This window comes from Anomalospiza imberbis, chromosome 23 (assembly GCF_031753505.1).
Source record: "Anomalospiza imberbis isolate Cuckoo-Finch-1a 21T00152 chromosome 23, ASM3175350v1, whole genome shotgun sequence".
In the NCBI taxonomy this organism is placed as follows: Eukaryota; Metazoa; Chordata; class Aves; order Passeriformes; family Viduidae; genus Anomalospiza; species Anomalospiza imberbis.
The window spans coordinates 7,747,169-7,769,223 of NC_089703.1; the positions used below are offsets into that span (position 1 = coordinate 7,747,169).

At 41.4% G+C, this 22,055-nt stretch overlaps 1 protein-coding gene and 1 long non-coding RNA gene across 11 annotated transcripts in view; one reads left to right on the forward strand and one right to left on the reverse strand.

The window, feature by feature from the left end:
• Positions 1-22,055, forward strand: part of KIF1B (kinesin family member 1B) — a 73,785-nt gene that overhangs the window by 465 nt on the left and 51,265 nt on the right. For all 10 annotated transcript variants that reach the window (XM_068171701.1, XM_068171707.1, XM_068171704.1 and 7 more), the window contains exons 2-8: positions 4,698-4,879; positions 18,260-18,336; positions 19,454-19,633; positions 19,946-20,011; positions 20,786-20,964; positions 21,638-21,749; positions 21,876-21,953. In XM_068171701.1, the coding sequence (XP_068027802.1) occupies positions 4,774-4,879; positions 18,260-18,336; positions 19,454-19,633; positions 19,946-20,011; positions 20,786-20,964; positions 21,638-21,749; positions 21,876-21,953 (798 nt within the window). In that variant the 5' untranslated portion in view covers positions 4,698-4,773. The remainder of the gene's footprint in view (positions 1-4,697; positions 4,880-18,259; positions 18,337-19,453; positions 19,634-19,945; positions 20,012-20,785; positions 20,965-21,637; positions 21,750-21,875; positions 21,954-22,055) is intronic.
• Positions 1,286-4,702, reverse strand: LOC137461892 (uncharacterized). The gene is made up of 3 exons (XR_010993525.1): positions 3,279-4,702; positions 2,972-3,096; positions 1,286-1,581 (listed from the first exon to the last, which is right to left on the reverse strand). It is a non-coding gene; the product is annotated as an uncharacterized lncRNA (long non-coding RNA).

A 22,055-nucleotide genomic window follows, 5' to 3' on the forward strand; every position in this document is an offset into this window, starting at 1 on the left:
GGACGCTTCCCTCCCTCCCTTCCCTTCCCTTCCCTTTCTTCCTTCCCCTCCTCTCCCTCCTCCCTTTTTCCCCGGGCGGCCGCTGCCCGGCTCTTCCATCGGCTGGATGCCGCTTGCCGTGGCGCGTTCCGCCGCCCTTCTCCCGTTTGCGGCTCGGGTGGGGCGGAGCGGCGGGAGCGGCGGGAGCGGCGGGGCGGCTCTCGGCGGGCCCGGCCCGGCGCGGCGCGGCGCGGCGCGGCGCGGCGCGGGCAGCCATGTTGGCGGGGTGAGCCGGCAGTCCCGGTGCCCGGGCGGGGGCCGGCGGAGCGGGCCTGCCGCTCGGGGCCGTCCCCGCAATGGGGGCATCGCCTGCGCTGGAGGACTCGCCAGAAGCAGATGGTGGATTTATGTCTGCTTTCTGGAATGTCGATGCGTTCATACCCAATTCTGAATTCTAGACGATACTCCTCTTCGCTTCCACCTCCTTCTTAGCTCCGTTCTTTTTGCTGTTGCACAATCCAGTGTTGGTAAATAGCCATGTGTGCATGTGATCGGGTTTCAGTGCCTCGCCAAGTTCTGCAGCGCTGTTCGATCTGGCATCTCCACCTGGTCCAGATATAGCAGAGCGTGTGTGTGAGTTCAGCTGAGGGATCATCCCGCTGTCAGCGCTGCCCGAGCTTCCTGCAGCACCTAAAATTGGCTCTGCTGGGGCCCCTTGCTCAGATACGCCTGCTGCCCCAAACAGCTGTTTTGCCAACTTTCCGTGTGCTAATCTCTGTCCTTGTTTTATTTCTTTAGAGCTCTCGCACTGATTAAGTTGCAAGCCATTTTTTTGTTTCAAAGTTAGCACATTCTGTGATAGCAGATATGACACAGTTATCTGGTATATGACTAGTTCCCTTAAATAAAAGTGATTCTTTATTTGTGATATATGGTGGGTTTGGGTGGGTTTTTTTTTTTTTTGTTGAATGCAGAGATGCAGATCTTGAACATTGTTTTGTAACCACTTTGAGCTTGTTGCAGACTTCTCTGCATGTATAAATAATAATTTGAATCGAAATCCCTGCTCTGCTTGTAACTTTACTTAAATAAATAGCAATGTGTTTGTATTTTGACATTGCATAAAAACTGGTTTGCCAGAACTTTCAGATACATCCAAGTATTCAAGTCTTAATGTTTATTCAGATATTTTTGTGAAAGCCCAGATCTAGTTGAGCCTGTGAGGGATGATTCATCAACACAATTGGGTTTGTCAGCTTGAATACCAGTAAACAGACAAGATATTTAGATGATTTAATGACACCTTTTAATATCAAAACCTCACTGTATGACTTAGAGGGTGGGTATCTTCAGTTTCAAATAGGTGTAAAACTAGGATGTAGGATTTGCTTTTTGCTGATGAACCTCACCAAACGACTCAAATGTCATCCACCGCCTGTTTTGGAGCCAGTGGTAGATCACCTCAAAGGCACACACACAGTTCCCTTCTTGCTTCATGACTGGATTCATGCAGACTGAACATTAAAAAAGACACAGCTAGTAGATTCCTTCCAAGACATTAGGGAGATGATTCATTCTAGCATGGAGGGCAGCCTTCTAAGCCTATAATGAACATTTTGAAAAAAGTTGTCTTTTAAGAATATTGTTCTTTTAAATCTGTACCACCAACTGTATTGCATATTTTGGTTTTCTCTTTTCAAGTTACGTTTCCACTCTCTAGTCAGCATTTTGTAGTAGGAAGTGGTACACTGCTGGTAAATGGGAACCCTGAAAAACCAGTTGCAGTTTATTATCTGTAATGCTGTGTAACTTGGGGCTCATTTTGCCTTATTTGACCATTCTGTGTGATGAGGGCTGGTAAGTGGAAAAAACCTTCACAGCCCCAACAGCTTAAATGTATGGAAATCTTGGCAAATTATGTTGGTTTTGGTCAATTTTCTTAATAATGAAAATTAAATCTTGCATAGTGAATTGATATTCAAAACATCTGAAATCCATGGGCAAATATGAGTAGGTGTTTTGCTTACTTCAGCTATGAAAAATAGCAGAGTTGGGAACAAAAGAGATTTTAAATTATACCACATTTGATTTTCCGTCAGCACAAAAGTTAGGGTTGGGAAAAATTGGTAACTGCACAAGTCCAGCAGGTAAATTTTCATGTTGCAGGTGATTTTGTGATCTGTTCTGTGAGAATCTCTTGTCAGTTGTGTTTCAAACAAGTCTGTCATTTAGCTAGTGCATATGGAGTCTCTGGAAATGTGTCTTTCATGCTTTCTTATTGTGAATATGATGTTTAGAGGTACTTGAGAACATATATATATATATATATATATATATATATATTTATATATAAAAGTAGATGATTCTTTCATCCCACTCTCTATTTGTCAGCTTCCCGGATATATCTGCAGAAATTAATGCAGTGTTCTGAGAGCTGTTTTTATGAAAACATCAGAAAAAAAAATCTTTGTGGGACTCCACAGTAAGAAGGGAAGACAAACCCCCTACATTTCACAAACAGTATTGTAAGAACACATTGGACAAAGTGAATTGTGTCACTGTGAACTTGACAGAAATGGACGTTTTGCACCTGACAGGTGATTAAATAGTGTTTCATAAACAGGGCGCTGTGTGGCTGTGTACAGTGACATTGCTGTTTCTAACAGCAGCATTCAGGGTCGGTTGAATAATAGCTGTGGGTTGTGTCAGGATTATCTTGTCACTTGGCTGTGGTGTGAGGGCTCAGGGACTTGTGCAAGGGGCCTGTTAGGGAGGGAGAGCCCAAACCCACTGGGTGGATTCTGGGGGTGGAAGTTCATAATGAACCTGTGTGTTTGATGCTTTGTTCCACACAAAAGTAGGCGCCTCTGAGCAAGAGGGAGAGAAGCAGTCTCCAGAACGACCCAGAACATCATGTGAATTCATTCCAGTACTTTTCTGCTCTGTTCTGTGTTCAGGATTTTAGTGAAGCTTTTTAAAATTCCATGCTAACCCCGAGCTGATGGTGTGGCTGTGTCATTAATCATTGCTCAACCAGTTTGCTGTACCAATGACATTGAGATTGAGTTGGCTTGCTCCTAAAGACATTCTTCTAGTCTGATGAGATACCTCAGGTACCTGCAAAAAGAATAAATACTTTAAATTGCTTCTACTTGGGGAAGTAATTTAATTTCGGCCTTCACCATGTGATGGCATTAATGAAGTATTGCAGTTTTATTAAAGACTTCTTGTACTGTGGGAAAATGTGTCATAATTTAAATTAAGCATATATAAGTACTTTTACCAAGTGTGGAACTTACTTTAGATCTGAAATCCTTCTGCTTTAGACCTGCTAGTAATTTTTGTACTTCTGTGATCACAACCCTGAAATGAGCATTTCCCCAGATACGTGGTGTATTGATAACCAGAGAAGATGTCAGGATTCCTGGGTGCATGGTTGAGCAGAGTTGAGTTCTGCCCAGGGTAAGTTGGGTTCCAGATAGAAATACCTGTGTTGAGTCAGACCAAGGATTAGTCCAGCTCTGAGCCCTCTCTTCAGCAATGGCTGTAGCAGATATTTAGGATATAAGGATAAATCAAGCCTAAATAATGTTTTCTCACTATAGTCATCTAGATTCTGTGTGTCTGTGCCATGGAAGCTTTCCTAGCCAAGGGTAGGGGCTTTTTAGTACAACTTACTCTTTGAATCCTGTTGCTTTTTGAGGCTGTTAGACTTCAGCACTGGCCGTGTCCTGTGGCAGGAAGTTGGACTTCTCAGTAGTGGACCGAATGAAAACCTTTCTTCTGATGGAAAAAGCTGCTTGACACCAATACCAACAAACCAGTCTTTTGTAGCCCTACATTCCAACAATGTCTCAGACATGCCTTGAAGTTTGGATAGTGGGTGTCAGGGATAGTTCCCTGCAACGAAAGTGCTCCGTCATTTAGATGTGGTAGGATTTGAACAAGTATTTTGATAATGGAGATTAATTTAATGGTGGACATTTGCCTGCACACAGATAGTAATATTTACCCTGAAGGCAATACTTCTTGATTCCTCCTCTTCCTTACAGTGTGTCCTTTAATCAGTAGATATACAAGTAGCTGATGAGTTGTTATTTCCTTCGAGAAGAGGACTTTCCCAGGACTGCAAGGGGTTCTTTACGGGTACACCCTTTTCTCTGGAGTCATATGTATTTAAAGGTAGTGTGCTGTGGCCCATGACACTTGAGTTAGTTTTAATATTATTGCTAAAGCATTGTGGCAGCAAGGATTGGCAGTTTGAGAGCCTGGGTATGGAGTATATGGTCATTGCCTCATGATGAAATTTAAGTAGCTGTGTCTTTACTGCTAAAATTATCTTTGTTAGGTTAAGCCTAACACATGCTGTAACCAGATATTTATTTTGGTATTGGCATCCTTACTTTCTGGAAGAAAACCAAGTATTGGTTTTCTTCCAGAAAAGAAATGTATGAAATTGTGTGAAAACCAAATATTTGTATGCTTCAAAAGAACTGCTTTAGGTGACAGAAACTTTTGACTAGGGAGACAGTGAACAGGTGCTGATAAGTGCATTTCCAGTTCTGGCTTTGAAGTGACACCTTTTGGGGGTAAGGGAGGGTGATCTACAAAGCAGAAATTGCATTTATGAAGTAAATTTGAAAATTTGAACCTTCCTAATTTTATCAGCATCTTGAATACAATAGCTGTAAATAACCTAATGATATTTTTCTCCTTAGAAAACACCAGCAGGAAGGATAACTTGAAAGGCTCCTGATCACTCTCAGTTCCTTGACTGTACTACCAGCAGCCAGGATGTCGGGGGCTTCAGTGAAGGTGGCTGTTCGGGTCCGGCCTTTCAACTCCCGAGAAACCAGCAAGGAGTCCAAATGTATCATCCAGATGCAAGGCAATTCAACCAGTAAGTTTGTTTTAATCTTGTAAGAGAGCCTTTCTCTGTTCCCAAACTTTCAACTTAAATATTTTCTTTTGTCAGACTGAGAACTGTGTACATTGTACCAGCTAGAATTAATCTTTCCGTTATTCTGCTTTTCTGAGGCTGTCATTAGATTAGATTATCTCTGAATGTGACTAGAAAGTCTAAATCATAAGTATCTTGATTTTTATGGAGTTGTTCGTGGTGTTTGCTTCTGCTGATCTGAAAATTCTACAGAAGGATAGGAGTGCCAAAGTGAAAACCTTTTTGTGAACTTCAGCGTTTGGGAATATCATGTGGGTAGACAGAGGGATACATTGCAGACCACCACATGATAATTGTGGGGGTATAAGTCCTGCTTGGATCTGGTGCTTTAATTCTTGCTGTGCTTATTCTGCAGTATGTGCATTTGGTTAAGAACATAATTTGGGTGAGAAAGCTGAGATGAAAAGGGTATCAAGTTTTATGTTTTCCAGAGCAGATGTCTAAAGGCCAGCAAAATAACAGACTACGTAAAATCATCTTATTTTCTAACCAATTAGAAGTATTAAGCTTCCTATATAATTGTTGTGAGTGTAATTTGGAGAACACTGTTCTGTGGGAAACTGTGTGTGGGCACACCTTTTTTGGTTGTTGGGTTGGTTTATTTTTCATACTTGACGTCAAGGCAGTATTGACAGCATTTGAGGGAGTGTCGCTCCTCATCTGCAGGCCAACAGCTCTGCCTATAAACTGCTCTTCTTGGGGCAGTTTTTCATTGTTAGGTAATCAAGTAGAGCCGTCTTGTCTGCAGCTGCAGAAAGCAACACTCCAAGAGCACCGAGATATTTCGCTGTCTCATTACTAGAGTGTTTACTCATGCCTGTTAACACAAAGGAGGTTTCATACAGGCCTCTCCCTTTTTTTTTAGCCAAGGTTGTATGTCAGCCTGCTTGTGCTTCTGGAATGGAATTTAAATCCTGGTTGTGGTCACTTAAATTATATAGTGTTTGTGGTTTCATTGGAAGAGAGGTGTCATAGAGAAGAGAGCTTGTTTTTTAGTGCAGGAGGTTCTTGTCTTCAGACCTTATGTGCAGCACTACCCAAAGAAGCTTTTTTGTAATTGGATTTCAAGATTTCCATTGAAGGTAGGGGTGGGAGGGGTTTGAAGTCATCTCATGTAGAGCAGCTGCTTGTATCCCATCATTGGATCCCAGTGCAGGATGCAAGAACTGTAGACTTCATTAGAGGACATTTGTTATGGAAATTCCACCAAGCTCTGGGCTCCAGCAGCACCATGGGGTACCTCTGTAACAGCTTTTCTTGCTGCAGTCATCACAGCAGTAATTTTGGATGCTTAAGGTGTTTGAATTGCAGGAGCCTGTGGAAGCACCTTGCCTGTGGCACAGCAGCAAGGGTGACCAGTCAGTGTCTGGCAGATTGTTTGTCTGAGCTGGAGATGTGGCCTGGGCCAGACACTGGTTCTGTTTCTGAACGCTAGAGCTGCACCTCAGTTTCCAAAAAACTGCATCAGCCTTCAGGAGGAGGAAAATACTTCAGAATTATCTAATTGGAAATGTCTTTGCAGAAATGACTTCTTTCGCTGTATTTTATGGTCTGAAGTGCTCTAATCTGCAGCCTTTTATTTGAATGCTATGGCTCTGATCAAGCTGGGTGATGTGACAGATGGTCGGGTTTAAGTCATTGGGGACATTACAGGCTGTGGAAAGGAATCATCAGTAGCAATAGTTAAACATTGTTATATTCTGTGGGATGTGTTTTCCCTGTATTTCCCTCTTAGAGGAGAAATACAAGAAAGCATTGGACAGAGGAGTAGTTTGCACAGAAGAGGATTGTATAATAAAATATATGAATAAGGCATTGTTTGGTGGGAAAAAAAAACAGCAGAAATCTTCTCTCCAAAGAATCTTCCTAACCAAGTTGTCTGACACACATAACTTCCAGCTGAAATTCTTCAGCTGGTATGCCTTTAGGCTACATGTTAGATTTGGGGGGCATAAGTGCTGTTCTGCCAAAGATTCTTTCATTTTCATGATGCTCAGTTTTTTGCAGCCCCACAGTTATTGAGCTCCTCATTATTAAGCTCCAAACGTGCTGACTAAAAGCTGAGCACATAAAATGACATTAGTGTATCTGAGACTCATATCTGATGCAGCAATTTGAAAATAAAGGGAATTCAGTAGTAATTCTAGACTAAGGAGTTCCTGCTTCACACCTTCAGATGTGCCAGTGAAGTGATCAAGGTCTAGATATCTTGCCTCTGAGAAGGTTATTTCTTCACTTGTGCACTGATCAAGTTGACAGGAGGCAAACCTGAGAGGATGGTGATACACTGAGTAGTGACTATTCTAAGCCTCCAAGGCGGTTAAAGTACCCTTATCTTGGAATCAAAGCCTAATGGACTGTCGTGACACCGGATTGATGAGACAGTGTGAAGTGTGATAGCTAAGAAGGGATTTTGACAGTTACTTGAACTTTCATTCTGTATGTATTGATTGACCATGCTGTTCTGCAAATCCTTGTGGGTCCTGCGTTTAAACTTTGTCCAAGTCTGAGTTTTGTAAATGTATTGGCAGAGACTACTGCATTACAGTGAAACTGAGGCAAAGTGCTCAGAATTGTGTTAAGGAAAACTGTATAAAGATACAGATAATAAAGCGTATGGCAGGTGTACTTAATTTATAAATATGAGTATGTGAAAAAAAGGAGTGTTTTTTGACATACATAATGAAGTAGGTTCTTGAAGTCAGAATGCCAGCAGGGTTGTTGCCTGACATGCTGCTTTTGTTCGAGAGTTTTTGTGTGAATTTGGCTGTTTATGGCTTTGGGGATTGCCTGTCATGCACAGGGTGCTTGCCAGCAAAGCAAAACGTCCCTCTGGGTTAGAAAGCTTATGCTCAATTTCAGTACGCAGTTCTTCGCCTTAGAAGAAAAACAACATAATTTGCTTGTGCACTCCTACAGAATTTACTTGTTATCCTATCTGGCTTTAATGTCATTTCCTACTAGGAGATCAAGATCCATAGTGGGTCCCTGTTTTTATCATTTCTCACTGTTTAAAAATGACAATGTACCTGAATACAGTTTGGGTATGTCTTGATCTCAGAAAAAGAGAATTCATACTAAGATCTTTAACCCGTAGTGTTAAGGACATTTACTGTGAGTGATTGGGACTTCTGTTTTTCTTCTGGAAAGATGCAAAATATGGACATTTTGAAATCAGTACTTGAACACCGTTTGTCTTTTCTTCCCTGTTCTACTATTATGCATATTGCACTTGAACTGTCAGTGTTTATGTCTGAAATACCTGTTTCAGAACTGAGATTCTGCAGTTGAGCTGAAGTCACGTGTGTGTGCTGACTGCATTAAGGGGCTGGAATTTGGCAGAAGGCCACTGCTGCTCGGGTCATATCTATTTGCAGATGGGATCCATTTGAATGATACTGCCAGAAGTTCTTCAGTGGACACAGGACAAGTGGGGCTAGGGGAAGAGAAGGTAATGGAGGAATCTGAGATACAGGGCAAGTTAGAAGCTGTAAAATTCTGCTATTTAAGTTAACTTGGGAAGGCAAAACACTTTCCAAAGAAGAGGTAATGTCACCATCAAATTAGTAATTAAAAAACTCCATCAAAACAGTAACTGAGTGGGATTGATTTCAGAAAAGGCCCTCTTTTTACATAATTATAACTTAGAAATCATCCTAAGAAACATAAACTTTGTTTTCCAAAGCACCTGCTGAGCAAGTGAATTCAGTTGGCTGAAAGGGTGTTTTCATCTGGATTTCTGTTCTGAAGAGTATATTATTTAAATTACTGAATAGGTGGCTTATCATAGCCAAACTCACAAGTGGCTTTTTTGAAATTAATAATTAAGGTATAGATCACGGTTTTCAGCATATCTTGATTGTATATGTTTTGTCTTTAATTCCTGCTATTTCCATTTTTTTATCCAGAAAGGTTTACACCAATGGGTCTTGCCCACAATATATTAATTACTTATTCCTGTCCATTTAATTAATGACTGTTTTTGTGGTGAGTGGGAAAAAGATTCTGCAGTGTAATACATGCAAGCTGAGCTATAGATCTAAGAGTTGTTTGTGTGTCAGTAGTTCTTGAGCTCATTCTTGTACGGGCTTTTCAGATGTAACAAATATAAACAACGTTGGCAGCTGCTGCCTTGGGTTATTGAGCTGAAAAAAGAAGCTGTTCTGTGCCTAAAGACTCCCCGAGTGTTGTGCTTTTTCTGGTTTGGCTTTTGTTTGTTTGAGGGATTTTTTGTTTTGGTTTGGTTTTTTGGTTGGTTGGTTGATTTGTTTTGCTTTTTTTTTTTTTTTTTTTTTTTTTTTTTGTGGAAGTGATTTGATAATCTGGCCTGTAAATGCATGTAAATAATGCATAAATAAAACCAAATGAAATTGAAGCAGAGATTCAAACTAGTAGCTACAAGACAGCATTTAGATACTAATCACAAGCAAAGAGCCCAGCAGCAGGCTTATTCTTTAAAAATCTAAATACGTGTATAAAAAATGAAACAAGGAAATAAGGAAGTACTCTACTTGGAATGTGTCTGTTGCAATTGTGCACTAGATGAATGAAAATAAGGGTTAGCCTCTTGTCTGTGCAAGTGACAGAGCAAACCAAAGTTCCCAGACTATAGCTCATCTGTGATTTTTGTGTGTCCTGACTGCCATAAGGGACACCAGGGGAAGGGTGCACCGGCACAGCCCGGGTTATCTTGGAAGGGCTGAGTGCACCGGGATCCTCAGGTCAGCACTGAAAATTACCTATGGGGATTTTAGCCCAGCAGTAGTGTCTGTGTTGCAGTAGTGCTGGCAGGTTCTTTTGTGGCTGCTGAAGGTATTGGGTGTTTAATAAAAATAGGCCTAGTGCAGTGGTCCCATCTGCCAGTAACAATAATCCCATCTGCTGCTGTGGACATATGGCTGTCAGCTTCTCATCCAGGCATCCTTGGCATCAGAAAACCTTGGTAAGACATTCTGGAGTTAATTTGTAGAGGCTGTAAGGAAAAAAAAAATTATTTCTTCTAATATTGCTTTGTTGTTTGGGGTTTTTTTCTCCCTAAAGTGTATAAACCTCAGATCTAGACTTAAATGTTTAAATAAAAAAAAAACAAACCAAAAAACTGAATACAGAAACATCTAAGTTTCATTTCCCCTTTGTTATGGTTTTTCTTTCCTTTGGTTGTCTTTTTTTTTTCTTTTTTTTTTCTTTCTTTTTTTTTTTTTTTTAAGATGTGAGCTGATTTATGCAGTTATTCTGGGGCATATTAAAAATGGGTGGGAAAGCAGGACTGAATTTAAAATGCTTTTTATTTATTGCATGTTTGTCTAAATTAGTGGTACTTGAAATATAATACAAAAGTCAAAACTGTTGAAGGGTTCATAGAGTAAGGTAACCTCATCAATAATTTAGCCATCTCATTTATTGATATACTTTTGACTCTCAATCTGTCTTGTGAAAATGATAATTTTAGATACCACAAAAAATAAGGATATTGCCTTTCTGATGCCTGCCAAAAAGCATTGGTTCTTAAAGGATACAGCTTGGTTTTCTTGTTTTTTTTTTTTTTTTTCCCAAGTGTTTCTAGTGTTTTCTACTGGTATGTTGCATGATGGGTTTGTCTTGGGCAAATAAACAGCATTGCAGGAATTTCAGTTCACCCCTTCCCTGATTTTTCTGGTCTGTAAATCCTTGTTAGTGGTGCAAGCTAAAGGAATGCTTGTCAATATGATAACAGTGCGCTGCACATGGCGGGTGTGTTATCAAAACAGGCTGTTTATGGGGAGATAAATGGTGGCACTTGGAGGATGCCTGAATGGTCTGGTGCTTTGAAAGACAGGTCAAAGAGGTCACAGTAGCAGAGGCTACCCAGACTCTTCTGATGACTGTCCTCTTACCAACAGCAGCATTAGAGTTCTCTGTGTTTTGCAGCATTAGGGATTTCTGTGTCCACAAGTCTGTCTTAGTCACTGTCTCTGAATGCCCTGCAGTATTGACAGCTCATACGTTTTGCTTCAAGCCTGGGATATTTTTTTGGAGAAGAAATAGAAATGTGGATTTTTAGGTGCTTGATTTTCCTTCTAAAGCCTTTCTCATGACTGAATAAAAATAGCTTGAAGTGTTAATTCTGCACTGTTAAAAAAGTTTAGAGGATGACTTTGGGGAGCTGGGGGAAGATGGACATTTAATGATCTTTAAATGCTAGAGATGCAAATGCCGGTTCTGGAGTGAGACTGTGGGATGATGACTAGGGGGTTCCAGCTGATGTTAAATGCAGTTAGACTACATTATGTTATGAAGTTAGTATGGAACCATAGCAGAAGTATTATTAATAAACCCTGAGCAGTTTCTGTCCGTGGTGATTCTCCATGTGAAATGCTTCCCCTTCAGAATTAGTGCCCATTGACACAGAACTAGGCCTCTAGAGGTGATTCTTTTTATCAAATGCTTAAGTAAACTGCCACCTCTTAGTATACAAGTAAAGAGAATGTAAATTGTTAATAGGAACTACATTAGGAATTGGATATTTTCCTTCACTACCCAAATTCTTCCAGAGACATCCATTGTTAAGAACTGACCAAACTGGCTTAAGTAGTAGACTGAAATCCTTAAGACCCGTCTCCCCAGGATTCCAGTGCCACGTGGTGTTCTCTTAATGTGTTGCTGGCCTGTGTCTGAAGGTGAGAATGGTCTCAGGAGAGGCCACTGGCTCTTGGCCATGTCAAGTCGGAGCAGGTGAAGGGAGATACGGTTTTACCTGCCTTGAGGCAGAAGGCATGAGCCCAGACTTCAGCTGGAGCACTGACCCAGCCCCACACACAGACCTGACACGCTGTCTCTGCGCTGGGACATTCGCCGGTAGTCCAACAGTGCATGTTTGGGAATGGTTCTGGGTCAACTTTTCGGCCAGGGAGAGCAGTCTGGTTCGGCTGGCTCCTGCCTGCTGCAGAGCCTGCTGCGTGCTGTTCTCCAGGAACACCAGCTGGAGAGCTGTATTTATAGCTCCTGGATCTGTAAGAGCAGCTGAGGATGAGAGCAGCTTTCCAGCAGCTTCTGTGAGCGAGCGGTGGCCTTGCCCTGGCGCTGCCGAGCCTGACTCCCTCCCCCAGCCAACCTTTCTCCCAGTGCAGGGCTGAAATTCCACAGCAGGGAGAGAATCCGGTTGAATTCCAAAAGAGCTGTTCTTAGCTTCTACTTGGTTTCCTTCCCTTTTAATGATTTGAAAAATGCAAACAATGCTTTGAAAAGCAAGCACTGCTTCATGAGCTGGAAGTGTCCATTTCCCTTCATTTATCTCTTATAATAACAGCCCTGAAAGTCTGTCTTATAAAAGCACTATGGCCATAGATCTGATTGCAGCGTATGCCTAGGAAAGAAGCCTGTATTAAACGTGTCTTTGTGGTGTTATTCACGTTCCAGCAAATAAAGAATGCGTGCTCCACCCTGCTCTCTGTAAGGAACATGTTCCCATTGTTGTCATTCTAGTCTACAGATGGTGCAGATATATTTTCCAGACCCATGATTTTTAAGAGACTCTGGATTTAATGTTAATTTGGTCTTGTGGAATCAATTCTGAAAGCCCCAGATTTTTTTAATTGGATAAATTGTTTATTCAAACATTATAAAACTACTGCTTATATTGATCCAAATAGAGTTTGAAGAAGGCATAGAAATTATTTCGTATTTTTCTCCCAGAAGTTGCCCATTCCAAAGTTCTGTCTAGACCAGAATGATTTTTGAAAATGTCTGTCTGTTCCTTTACTAATGATTAAGGAGAGCAAAAGTGAAGACACTCCTTTTCTTGGTAGCTGTTATCTCTGAGTGGTGGCATTTGGTAGGAATGTGTGCTTGAGCTAGAATAATGCTGCCACAGGAAGAATTGTTGAGGCCGGTGTGAAGCCTCTCTTCGGGAGAAGTGTAATTTTATTTCATATGTAGAAATGAAAGAGGTTTTGTGCCCTCAGCATTATTGCCTGTTATGGCAGCAGTACGGGAATGGCAGATGTTAACGACAGAGCAGGCTGTGTTGCACAGATCTGGGAAGGTCGGTTTTTCCAGTCCCATACTCGACTTTCATCATAATTGGGTTTCGTTTGTGATTAGGAGTTGCTTGTTTGTTTGTTTTTAAGAAAACCTCAGTGTGTCTGTCCCTTGACCCCCTGGCTAGCACAGCCAGCGTCCCAGCTAATCCCAGGATGGAGGCCCGGTTAATTCTGGCTGCTGGTGTTTATCCGAAGGGCAGGCTGCAGTTAGCCGGCTCTCTGGAGCAGCCACGGTGACGAACGCGTGGCACGGCTGGCAGCGAGCCCTGCGAGGTGACTGGGCTCTGGCACAGGCGGAGCGGGCAGTCCTCTCGCTTGACTTTAAATGCAGGGAGGGTAAGAGAATAATTTCAGCTCTTGCCTCTTGAGTGCTCTGCACTCTGTCTCTCTGTTCCAAGAGCCTATTAGAAGGAATTGTGTGTGCTGGGCATCCCCAGATACTGAACTGCAGATCATTTCTAATCTGGCGAATTTGTGACATGCTGAGGAGCAGCACTGACTGGGATGAGAGCAGAGCAGGCTTGGACTACAAATTCAGTGTCATAATCTGATAGGAGTTTGGAGTGCTTAAGAAGCACTTCTAGTCATTCTTTATGCCTGCAAAAATATTTATGTGACTGAGTAGATGGGAATGGAATGAGGGGGCTGATCTTGGCTGAGTTTCCTTGCTTTTGTGGATATTTTTTTTCTCCCCTTTGTAGGCTTCCCACTGTCTGTTTACTTGGTTAGTTTTAAAGGAGACTGGAAGTGTAAGTCCAGAAAGGAAGGCTTGAAGTGGGAATGTGTTTGTGTGTGTTCAGAAAGGAGTGAGAAGAGAGAATGCTGCTTCCAGTTGGAAATATCCTAGAAGGTTCTAACTTTGCATCAGCTCTCAGCTGTGTCCCACACTCGGGTTATAATTGTAAAACAAAGTGCATATTTGACCTGTGCTTTTTGAATTTCAGCTTCAGAATTGAAAATTGGATTATAAGGCAAAAAATTTGGATGTCCAAAATGACAGTAGGAATGCAATATAATACGTACTATGGAATATATGGGTACTGTTTCAATAGTGGTCTCTCAATATCGCTACAGTGTTTGCTAAAAGCTAGGGATGAATTTGAGCTCATAGATATGGAAAGTTGAAAGTATAGGTTATTTTTGTGCTAGCTGATAAAGCAGATGGTGGATGGTATATAAAATGTTAATTAAGGAACAAGTGGGATGGACTGTGGAAATAAAAATGCCAAAAGATGAAGTTGCCTGTTTAAGTAATGTTTTGTGGAGATTGGTCTGTTACTGTTGGCAGAGCACATCTAAAAGTATAGTTCTTTCATTTATTGTGCTCCTGCTTTCTCCTTTTATTCCTCTGTACTGCCCCTACTATGTACTTGTCCTGTACAAGGACCAGTCAGTATTTGGGTCTTATATAACACTCAAAAAATGAGATTATTTGGTGTGAAGAAATTTCTTTTAAAACTGTGTGTATCCTTATCTTTTGGTCAGTGAGATATAAAATGTTTGTAGTTACAGGTATCAAAAAGTCCACCAAACTTAAACAGCTAAGCAGCTACAAAGAATTGTTTGAATTGCTTGAACTCCAGAGAATATATGAATTACTCCTGCTTAGAGAAACTTCGGATGGTGTGAAGCAGCTCAGCTTGGCTCACTCCACAGCTGTAAGGGGAGACGAAGTTTTTAAAATGCTGGCTCTGTCTCTGGGTGGGCATGGCAGTGGGTACTAAATCAGCTGCTTCACGTGGGTACTACTGCAGAGCTGTTCACACCGTGTACTTTTATTTATCTCAGTTTATGACGTGTAATTACTTTATTTGTGTACAAAGGTAGAAAACAGATCTAAATGTTATTTATTAAGGAGAAGCTTATTATTAAAAATTTCCAGAAATTCGTTATTCAAATAAAGAAAAGTAATAATATGGGCATTTATCTCTCTCAGCCAAATCAATGATTTGTAAAAAATACTTGAATCCCGTGAAGGTTCTCCTGCCTTTTTTTGGCCTTCCATTCCAAAGGTAAATGATGGGCATTAACCCCCACTTTGGTTGCTGCTCCGATCCCAGAAGAAGTTTCAGGTGCTGCAGCAGAGAAATACTATCCTCACCTTTTTTCATCCTTCTCACCTCGGGTTCCAGGTGTGACCTGTTTCAGTAGCAATGGTGTAGCAGTCAGTGGTTCTGTGAAATATCCCTGCCGGTGTCTCTTTGGTGCAGAAAGCTTAGCTTGTGGAAAGCTAGAAGATACCCCATGACCTAATGAATTGGCTCTTGGTGAAGCAAGGGGCCCAAAGAGGGATTTTCTCAGAAACTGGCTAACTCCAGCATTCAGAGCTGCTCCGGTGCCATGCTGATGGTAATTATAGCTGCAGCACAAAGCAGCAGTGTCAGTTTGCAAACAGAAGAGTTAATTGCCACATTGGACCTTTGAAATAGTAGATAAACAAATTTATTCTGTAAGATAAAAAGACTATTAATGCGTTCCTGCTGTGATCGTCTGCCTTATTGCCTTTCTCATTTCCTGAGGCTCTGTAATTAAACCATTAGTGTGTGGACCTGCGGTGAGGCTGCTGTGGGGAGAGGAGATAGATGATGACCTAGTTCATGATTCACTAAGATAATTCATCTTGGCCTTGCATGGTTTAAGAACCAAACAAAGTAACTGAAAAGCTGTTAGTATTCTTGTGGCTGTTGTGGAGACACTGAGAACAGTCCTCTTTCTGTTTTAATTGTATTTGTTTCCTTGTCCAGCAGAAAATACAGCAGGTTGAGAAACATGGTACATAAAATCAGTGTTGCCAACTCAGTCTAATTTCTGCATCCCCATTTCTTTTTTTCCCAATTTGAACTTTTAGGGTAAAGCTTACCTGTACTGTAAGAAGTATTTTAATTTCTTCAGAAATATCCATTAGCTTGCTTTAAAAGTAGCTAGATTTCATAGGTTTTCTTGTCCCTCTGAAGATGATGCATGGTGCAATAGCTAACTTCAAGTGAGGTCAGTTATTTCCATTTGAATTCCTTGTTTCTTAGCCTGCCTCATCATCTTCCAGGTGTTTTAATGACATTATTACCTGCCTGATCACTGGTTTTAAACCCAGACCACATCAGACATCACTAATGCTGGCAGTACCCACCTGGTGATCTGTGTCCCAAATAAAGAAGGTTTCAGTCCAGCTGAAATCTGTTGAGATTGTAATCTTCTATTTTCTCGTCCAGTCAGCTCTGCTGGATTCATTTGTAGACTGAGAATTGTGGAAATGGAGGCTGTAGCCTGTATGCAAGAAACAGAAATGGGGGTGAATAGACTTCAGGCTGAGTGCAAAGGCTGTGTCTGGGTCACAGTGGTGAGGGGCAGCATGCAGAGTTCCTGGCAGCTGGGAGGTTTTCTCTGACCCTTTCCTGCTGCACTGGAAGGTTTTGGCCAGGCAGCTGCATTCCCAACCTCTGACAGAGCTGCTGTCCTGCACATTAAACTCCTTTTCCTGATAGACTTCTCAAGATATGCTTTACAAAAGCATGCGTCCTAAAATGTGATTTTCAAAGTAGTGACCCGGACATGGAAGTCTGTGTGAAGGGCTGAGGAAAGTCTACCTACGAAAATAATAATATTAATAATAACAACAGTGGTTTAAAAAGAGAAAAAAATAGAGCCAAATGGAATGACTTGCATAAATCACAAAGCCTGAGCTTTACTTTTCTCTAATGTGATGGATCAAATTTAGGCTGGAAACAAGAAAGGGGAGCTAATGGCAAGTTTGTAGTGCCTTTTCAGACACTAAAGCAGAGATTCTATTATTTGTACTGCTTTTTTGGGTGAGGACTTCCAGGTACAAGGCATTATGTCTGCCTTACCTTTTGGAGCTTTGATGTTAAATTTTAAAATGAGAAATTGTTGAGTTGTAGCAGTCTGGAATACAGTGCAAGGAGAGAGCTAATTTAAGTTTGGGGCAGGGAGTTGTCTTTGGGGTTTATTTTTAGTTCTCTTTAGGACTGGTGAAATAGTGAGAGTGGAGCTGTACTGCTGTTTGGGCAAAGCTAGTAAAGAGAAGCTAAAGCCATGGATGATTGCTTAGGTTACAGTTTGTTCTGTGTTGATGCCCGCGTTGCTATCCAAAGCCACAAGCATTTTTGGCAATTTGATACTGTGCTGGTGCTTATAATTCATTGGCTTTGCATGTCTGTCAGGTTTTTTAAGGCAAGAATGTCAGCACAAGGTGCATCCAAGTGAAACGGAGTTGGCCAGGAGAAATAGAGTAGCAACTGTTGCTATTTGCAATCCAGACAGTGATCTTTTCTCCACACTGTCATTTTGGACAGCAGCCCTGCTCAGGAACACAGCATCTGGTGGAGGAATGATTTGATTTTAACGGGGACCCTGTAACCACATTTTCAGAGATTTTGGTGAAGCAAGATGCTGAGTTCATGTTTGAAATGGTAAGAGCTGTGGGCGATATAATTTTTATTCATCACAGGAGGAAAGGGAGAAGCCCCCATCTCCCAAAGCATAAACTAACTGGAAGAATATGTGAGAAATAAGCATCTTCTTTCTAGGATGTCTGGTGTCAGGATGTAAATAATCCCCAGGAAGACTGCTGACACCTTTGTATGGCTTCTTTCCTTGTGGACTTTATTTGTACACATCAGTTAATGTCTCACTCCCAGGGGCAAATTGCTGCTTTAGGTGCAGGGGCAGATGTGTTAATCCAGGGTGGTTTATCTAATACCCTCAGGACTCTGCTTTTTTGCAGTCCTCCTTATACAGATGGTGTTGAAAACAGCTGCTAGAAAGAATAGATTTAAGTATTTCCACCACTATGGTATCAAAAAGAAGGAAGCAGTAGAGATTCACTTCTGCAACAAGGGCTGTGCTTATAAATTACCCTCCTTGGAATACAGAAACTACAGGCATTGTGTGTGCCACTGCAATGACAGCTGGATCCATTGTGTACTGCTCCCCTGCAGGCAAAGGTTATACCAAGCAGTTTTGTTACTGGGAAGGAAAAAAACCCTGAAGTGCTAAACCCACCAACCTAAAAGTATCTGGAAAAGCTTTTGTTGATTGTGTGGAATGCACAGAATTCTGTTAAGTAACAGCATATTTCTCCTAGGATTTTTTCCCTTGTCTTATTTAAAATGAGTCCTACAGAAATAATAGCATTAGGAAGCAGTGAGTCTGTTACTACAGTCTTCCTACTCAGATGCCATGTGGCAACTTTGAATACTCAGATTCACAGATTGTGGGTCAGCCAGCTTATTAATTATGCTTCTAAGTGTCAAGTTAGCTAAGAGTTTGAATTTTATTCCTGTAGGTATTATCAACCCAAAGAATCCCAAGGAAGCACCAAAGTCCTTCAGCTTTGATTACTCTTATTGGTCACACACATCGGTAAGTGCTTTTACAAGGAAACCTGGTTTTGTTGTTGTTGCTGTTTGGTTTGATTTAACATTCTCTTCTGATCATGCCACCCCTGTCAGATGTTTCTACACAGTCTTTCTCACCCACGTTCAGGTTAAAAGCTTGTCATTGTATGTTGTGTTTCCCTGTTTTTTGGGTGAGAGCAGAAAGCTAAAACAACTTGTACATATTCGAAAGATTAATGAAAATATTCTCCAACAATGTTCTGTTCTAAATATTTCAAGGATGCACACGTGCCACAATTAATTCATTTTTCTTCTTGGACAAATGACAGTTGCTTGAGTCCTTACAGTCCAAGGGGATAGTGGTGTGGGTTTTGTTGGCATATCTGGAAAAGGCAACACAGTGATCCACGTTTCCAATAGCTGCAAAAGCAATAAATTCTCATCCAGCTCCTGTGCCCCACCCTTCTGTGAAGCGGTGCTAAGCTCTTGCTGACTTCCAGTAATTGTTCTCCAGCAGAACTCTGTTCTGCCACCTCCTCCTCCCCTGCCTTGTTTTCTAAAAGATGTACAAAGAAGGGATAATGCATTTCTCTAAGATTAATTCTAGTAATTTAGATGGTGAAATAAGATTTAATATTTCTGAGCAAATGTGTGGTCAGTGAGACTGTTTTCACCATACAATACTCACCTCTCTTACCGAGTTTTTCAGAGCAGCCGTGAAAGCTGATTATAGCCCAGTCACAGGAACATTATGAACAGAATGCATGAAAACTAGCAGATAAGCAGCATCAAGGAACAGAAGAGGTCTGATAAAATCTTGATCCCTATGTTAGAATGTTAGCACAGCTAAATTTGTCCCGATTTCAGGAGCAGGTAATGTTAAAATACAACGTGTTTCAGGAAGCAAGAGAATGCTAGATTAAGAGTAAGATACACTCACAAACAATGCAGTGACATTGTCATTGTTGTCCTTCTCCATCTTGTTCTGCCTTGGGAAAAACCCGTGTGTGAAAATGGCCTAATTTACCTCTTCCTAAGGGACTGACCCACAAGATAAAAGTATAAAAAGACCCATTGCTTTTTGAAATCATACTGAAATGATAGGGGAAGTCTGTATTTATGCTGTTTTGGTGTCTTTCCAGCCTGAAGATCCCTGCTTTGCATCTCAGAGCCGTGTGTACAATGATATTGGGAAGGAGATGCTCCTGCACGCCTTTGAGGGCTACAACGTGTGCATCTTTGCCTATGGCCAGACTGGAGCTGGGAAATCCTACACCATGATGGGCAAGCAGGAGGAGAGCCAAGCAGGCATCATTCCCCAGGTGGGACCAAGCCCAGGAAGGGAATTTGGTTGTTATAGCATCCCCAGACTCACACTTGTGTTTTGTATTGCAGTAAGAGTTAACAGAGCTAAAGCTTACTGCTAATGCTACAGTACAGAATAATAATGATATAATAATAATGATTCTGTTCTGAGATGAATTATCTTCCCAGTGAGGCTGTGTGTGGTTAATGCATTAGGTTCGTTTTCTTTCACTGCCCTCATTCTAAAGCCATTTCCATGACATGTTCTGATAGTTACTTGATATTTCTCAGTAAAGACTCGGTTCTGACTTGGGCTTGATCTCTTTCAGCTATGTGAAGAGCTGTTTGAGAAAATCAATGACAACAGCAATGAGGAAATGTCATATTCTGTAGAGGTGAGTGTGGTGAGGGATCAAAGAATGTCTGTATGCTGGACATCAAACTGAGCTTAGGTGCTGGGTTATTGATGTTGCATTAACATGCTGATTTCTGGTTTGTTTGGGGTTTTTAATTTTATTTTTAAGGCTTTTTGTGTTTTCTCTTTTGACACAAATATAAAAACCTTTCTGTGACTCTTTTTTACCCTCATCAGAAAACTAGTGTTCCTTTACCTGTGTAGCAATCCTGAAAGAAATGATGAGCTGAAAAAATTTAAAGATGCATTTACAGATTTTTTTTTTTTTACTAATAGCTGGAAGACTGCATGTTTATTGTCAAATACTATAGCCATGATTTTTAAAATCAAAAGTTGCTTCTGCAGACAAGAAAGATCAATTTTTTTCCCTTCTCAAGTTTGCTTTGGTGGCTCGTAAGAGAGATTCCTTGGAAGCAGACTCCTTTTACCATCTGTCTTGTTTGATGCTTGTGCTGTGTCATTAAAGCTGTTAAGGTGATTGTGGATTCCAGTGTGTAATTTTTCATTGCACACCAACGTTTTCTGAAATGGTTGAAGGATCTATACTTGGATGCAGGGCCAGCAGCTTACATTAGAGATGTGATGTGGGAGACTTCTGACTCTTGCCTCTGCCAGTGTTCAAGCTGTTAAGTGACCAGAGACACCTACAGCTTTCCTGTGGCGGGCTGGGGGAATCTCTTCCACTGGCACTCTGAAATGCTGTGGAGGAGACCTTCAGAAATACTGAATTGTCTGTGAAAATTCCTGTTTTCAGGTGAGTTACATGGAGATTTACTGTGAGAGAGTCAGAGACTTGTTGAACCCGAAGAACAAAGGGAATTTGCGGGTGCGAGAACATCCTCTCCTTGGACCCTACGTGGAAGATCTGTCCAAGTTAGCAGTCACATCTTACACAGACATTGCAGACCTCATGGATGCTGGGAACAAAGCCAGGTTAGTGAGGGGGTGTGTTATATATTTTTATCAGTGTTATGCATTAGCACTTTAAAAAAACCTCTTGTAAGTGAGGAGTATTATTGAAATGTGCACTGATCAATGCTGTTAAAAGCTGAAATTGCTTTGTGTGCTGAACTAGTGCTGCAAATCGATGTGTAGACATTTAAAGATTGTAATGACTTGAGATAAAGTCTAAATAATTATCTGGCATTTACTTCTGCCTTTGCTGTGTACTCTGTCACTATCCTGGTATAAAAACCTATGTGAATAGTCTCCTCTTTCCTCAATTCAGGTGCTCAGGACTAAAGTTGGCATTCCAGCTTCAGTTTCTGGTTCATTATTAGTTGTTGCCATGCAAGCTGTTGGCTTCATTCAGCAGTGTGTGAGATAGACTCACATAAATGCTGCTCAAGTGTTCTTGGGTGTTCGAATGTAAGATGGACTACTGAGTACACAGATGGAGAAAGCTCTGTTAAAACTGTGATGAAGATGGGAGTAATTCAGGAGTGAAAAAATGAAAGGGTTTGGTAGTGATGCTGTGTGTGGCTGGGTCTTGCTTACAGGGCAGCACATCACCTGTGCAGCCTCTTGCTCTCATTCCTCTGCAGCTGCATTCAGCCCTGCAGGTAATTGTCCTTTTTAAACATGCTCATATCTGTTGATATTTCAGGACTGTGGCAGCCACCAACATGAATGAAACCAGCAGCCGCTCTCATGCAGTGTTTACAATTGTGTTTACTCAGAAGAAACACGACACAGAAACTGACCTTTCCACAGAGAAGGTGTGTTACAGATACGTGGCTTTCTGCCTGTTTTTCACTGATCTTCCCTGCAGTGACTTTGTAGTCCTGTCCTTGCCCTGATTCACCAAGAACTCATTCTGACGTTCCTGTGCTTTCTCTCTGCAGGTCAGCAAGATCAGCCTCGTGGATCTGGCTGGGAGTGAGCGAGCTGACTCCACCGGTGCCAAAGGGACCCGGTTGAAGGTGCGGGGCTGGGGAGGGCACAAGCATCACATGGAGTCTTTGCTGGACAAATAATAACTATGGGAAAAATAGTTGCAAACCTGAGGACCTGAAGAGATTCAT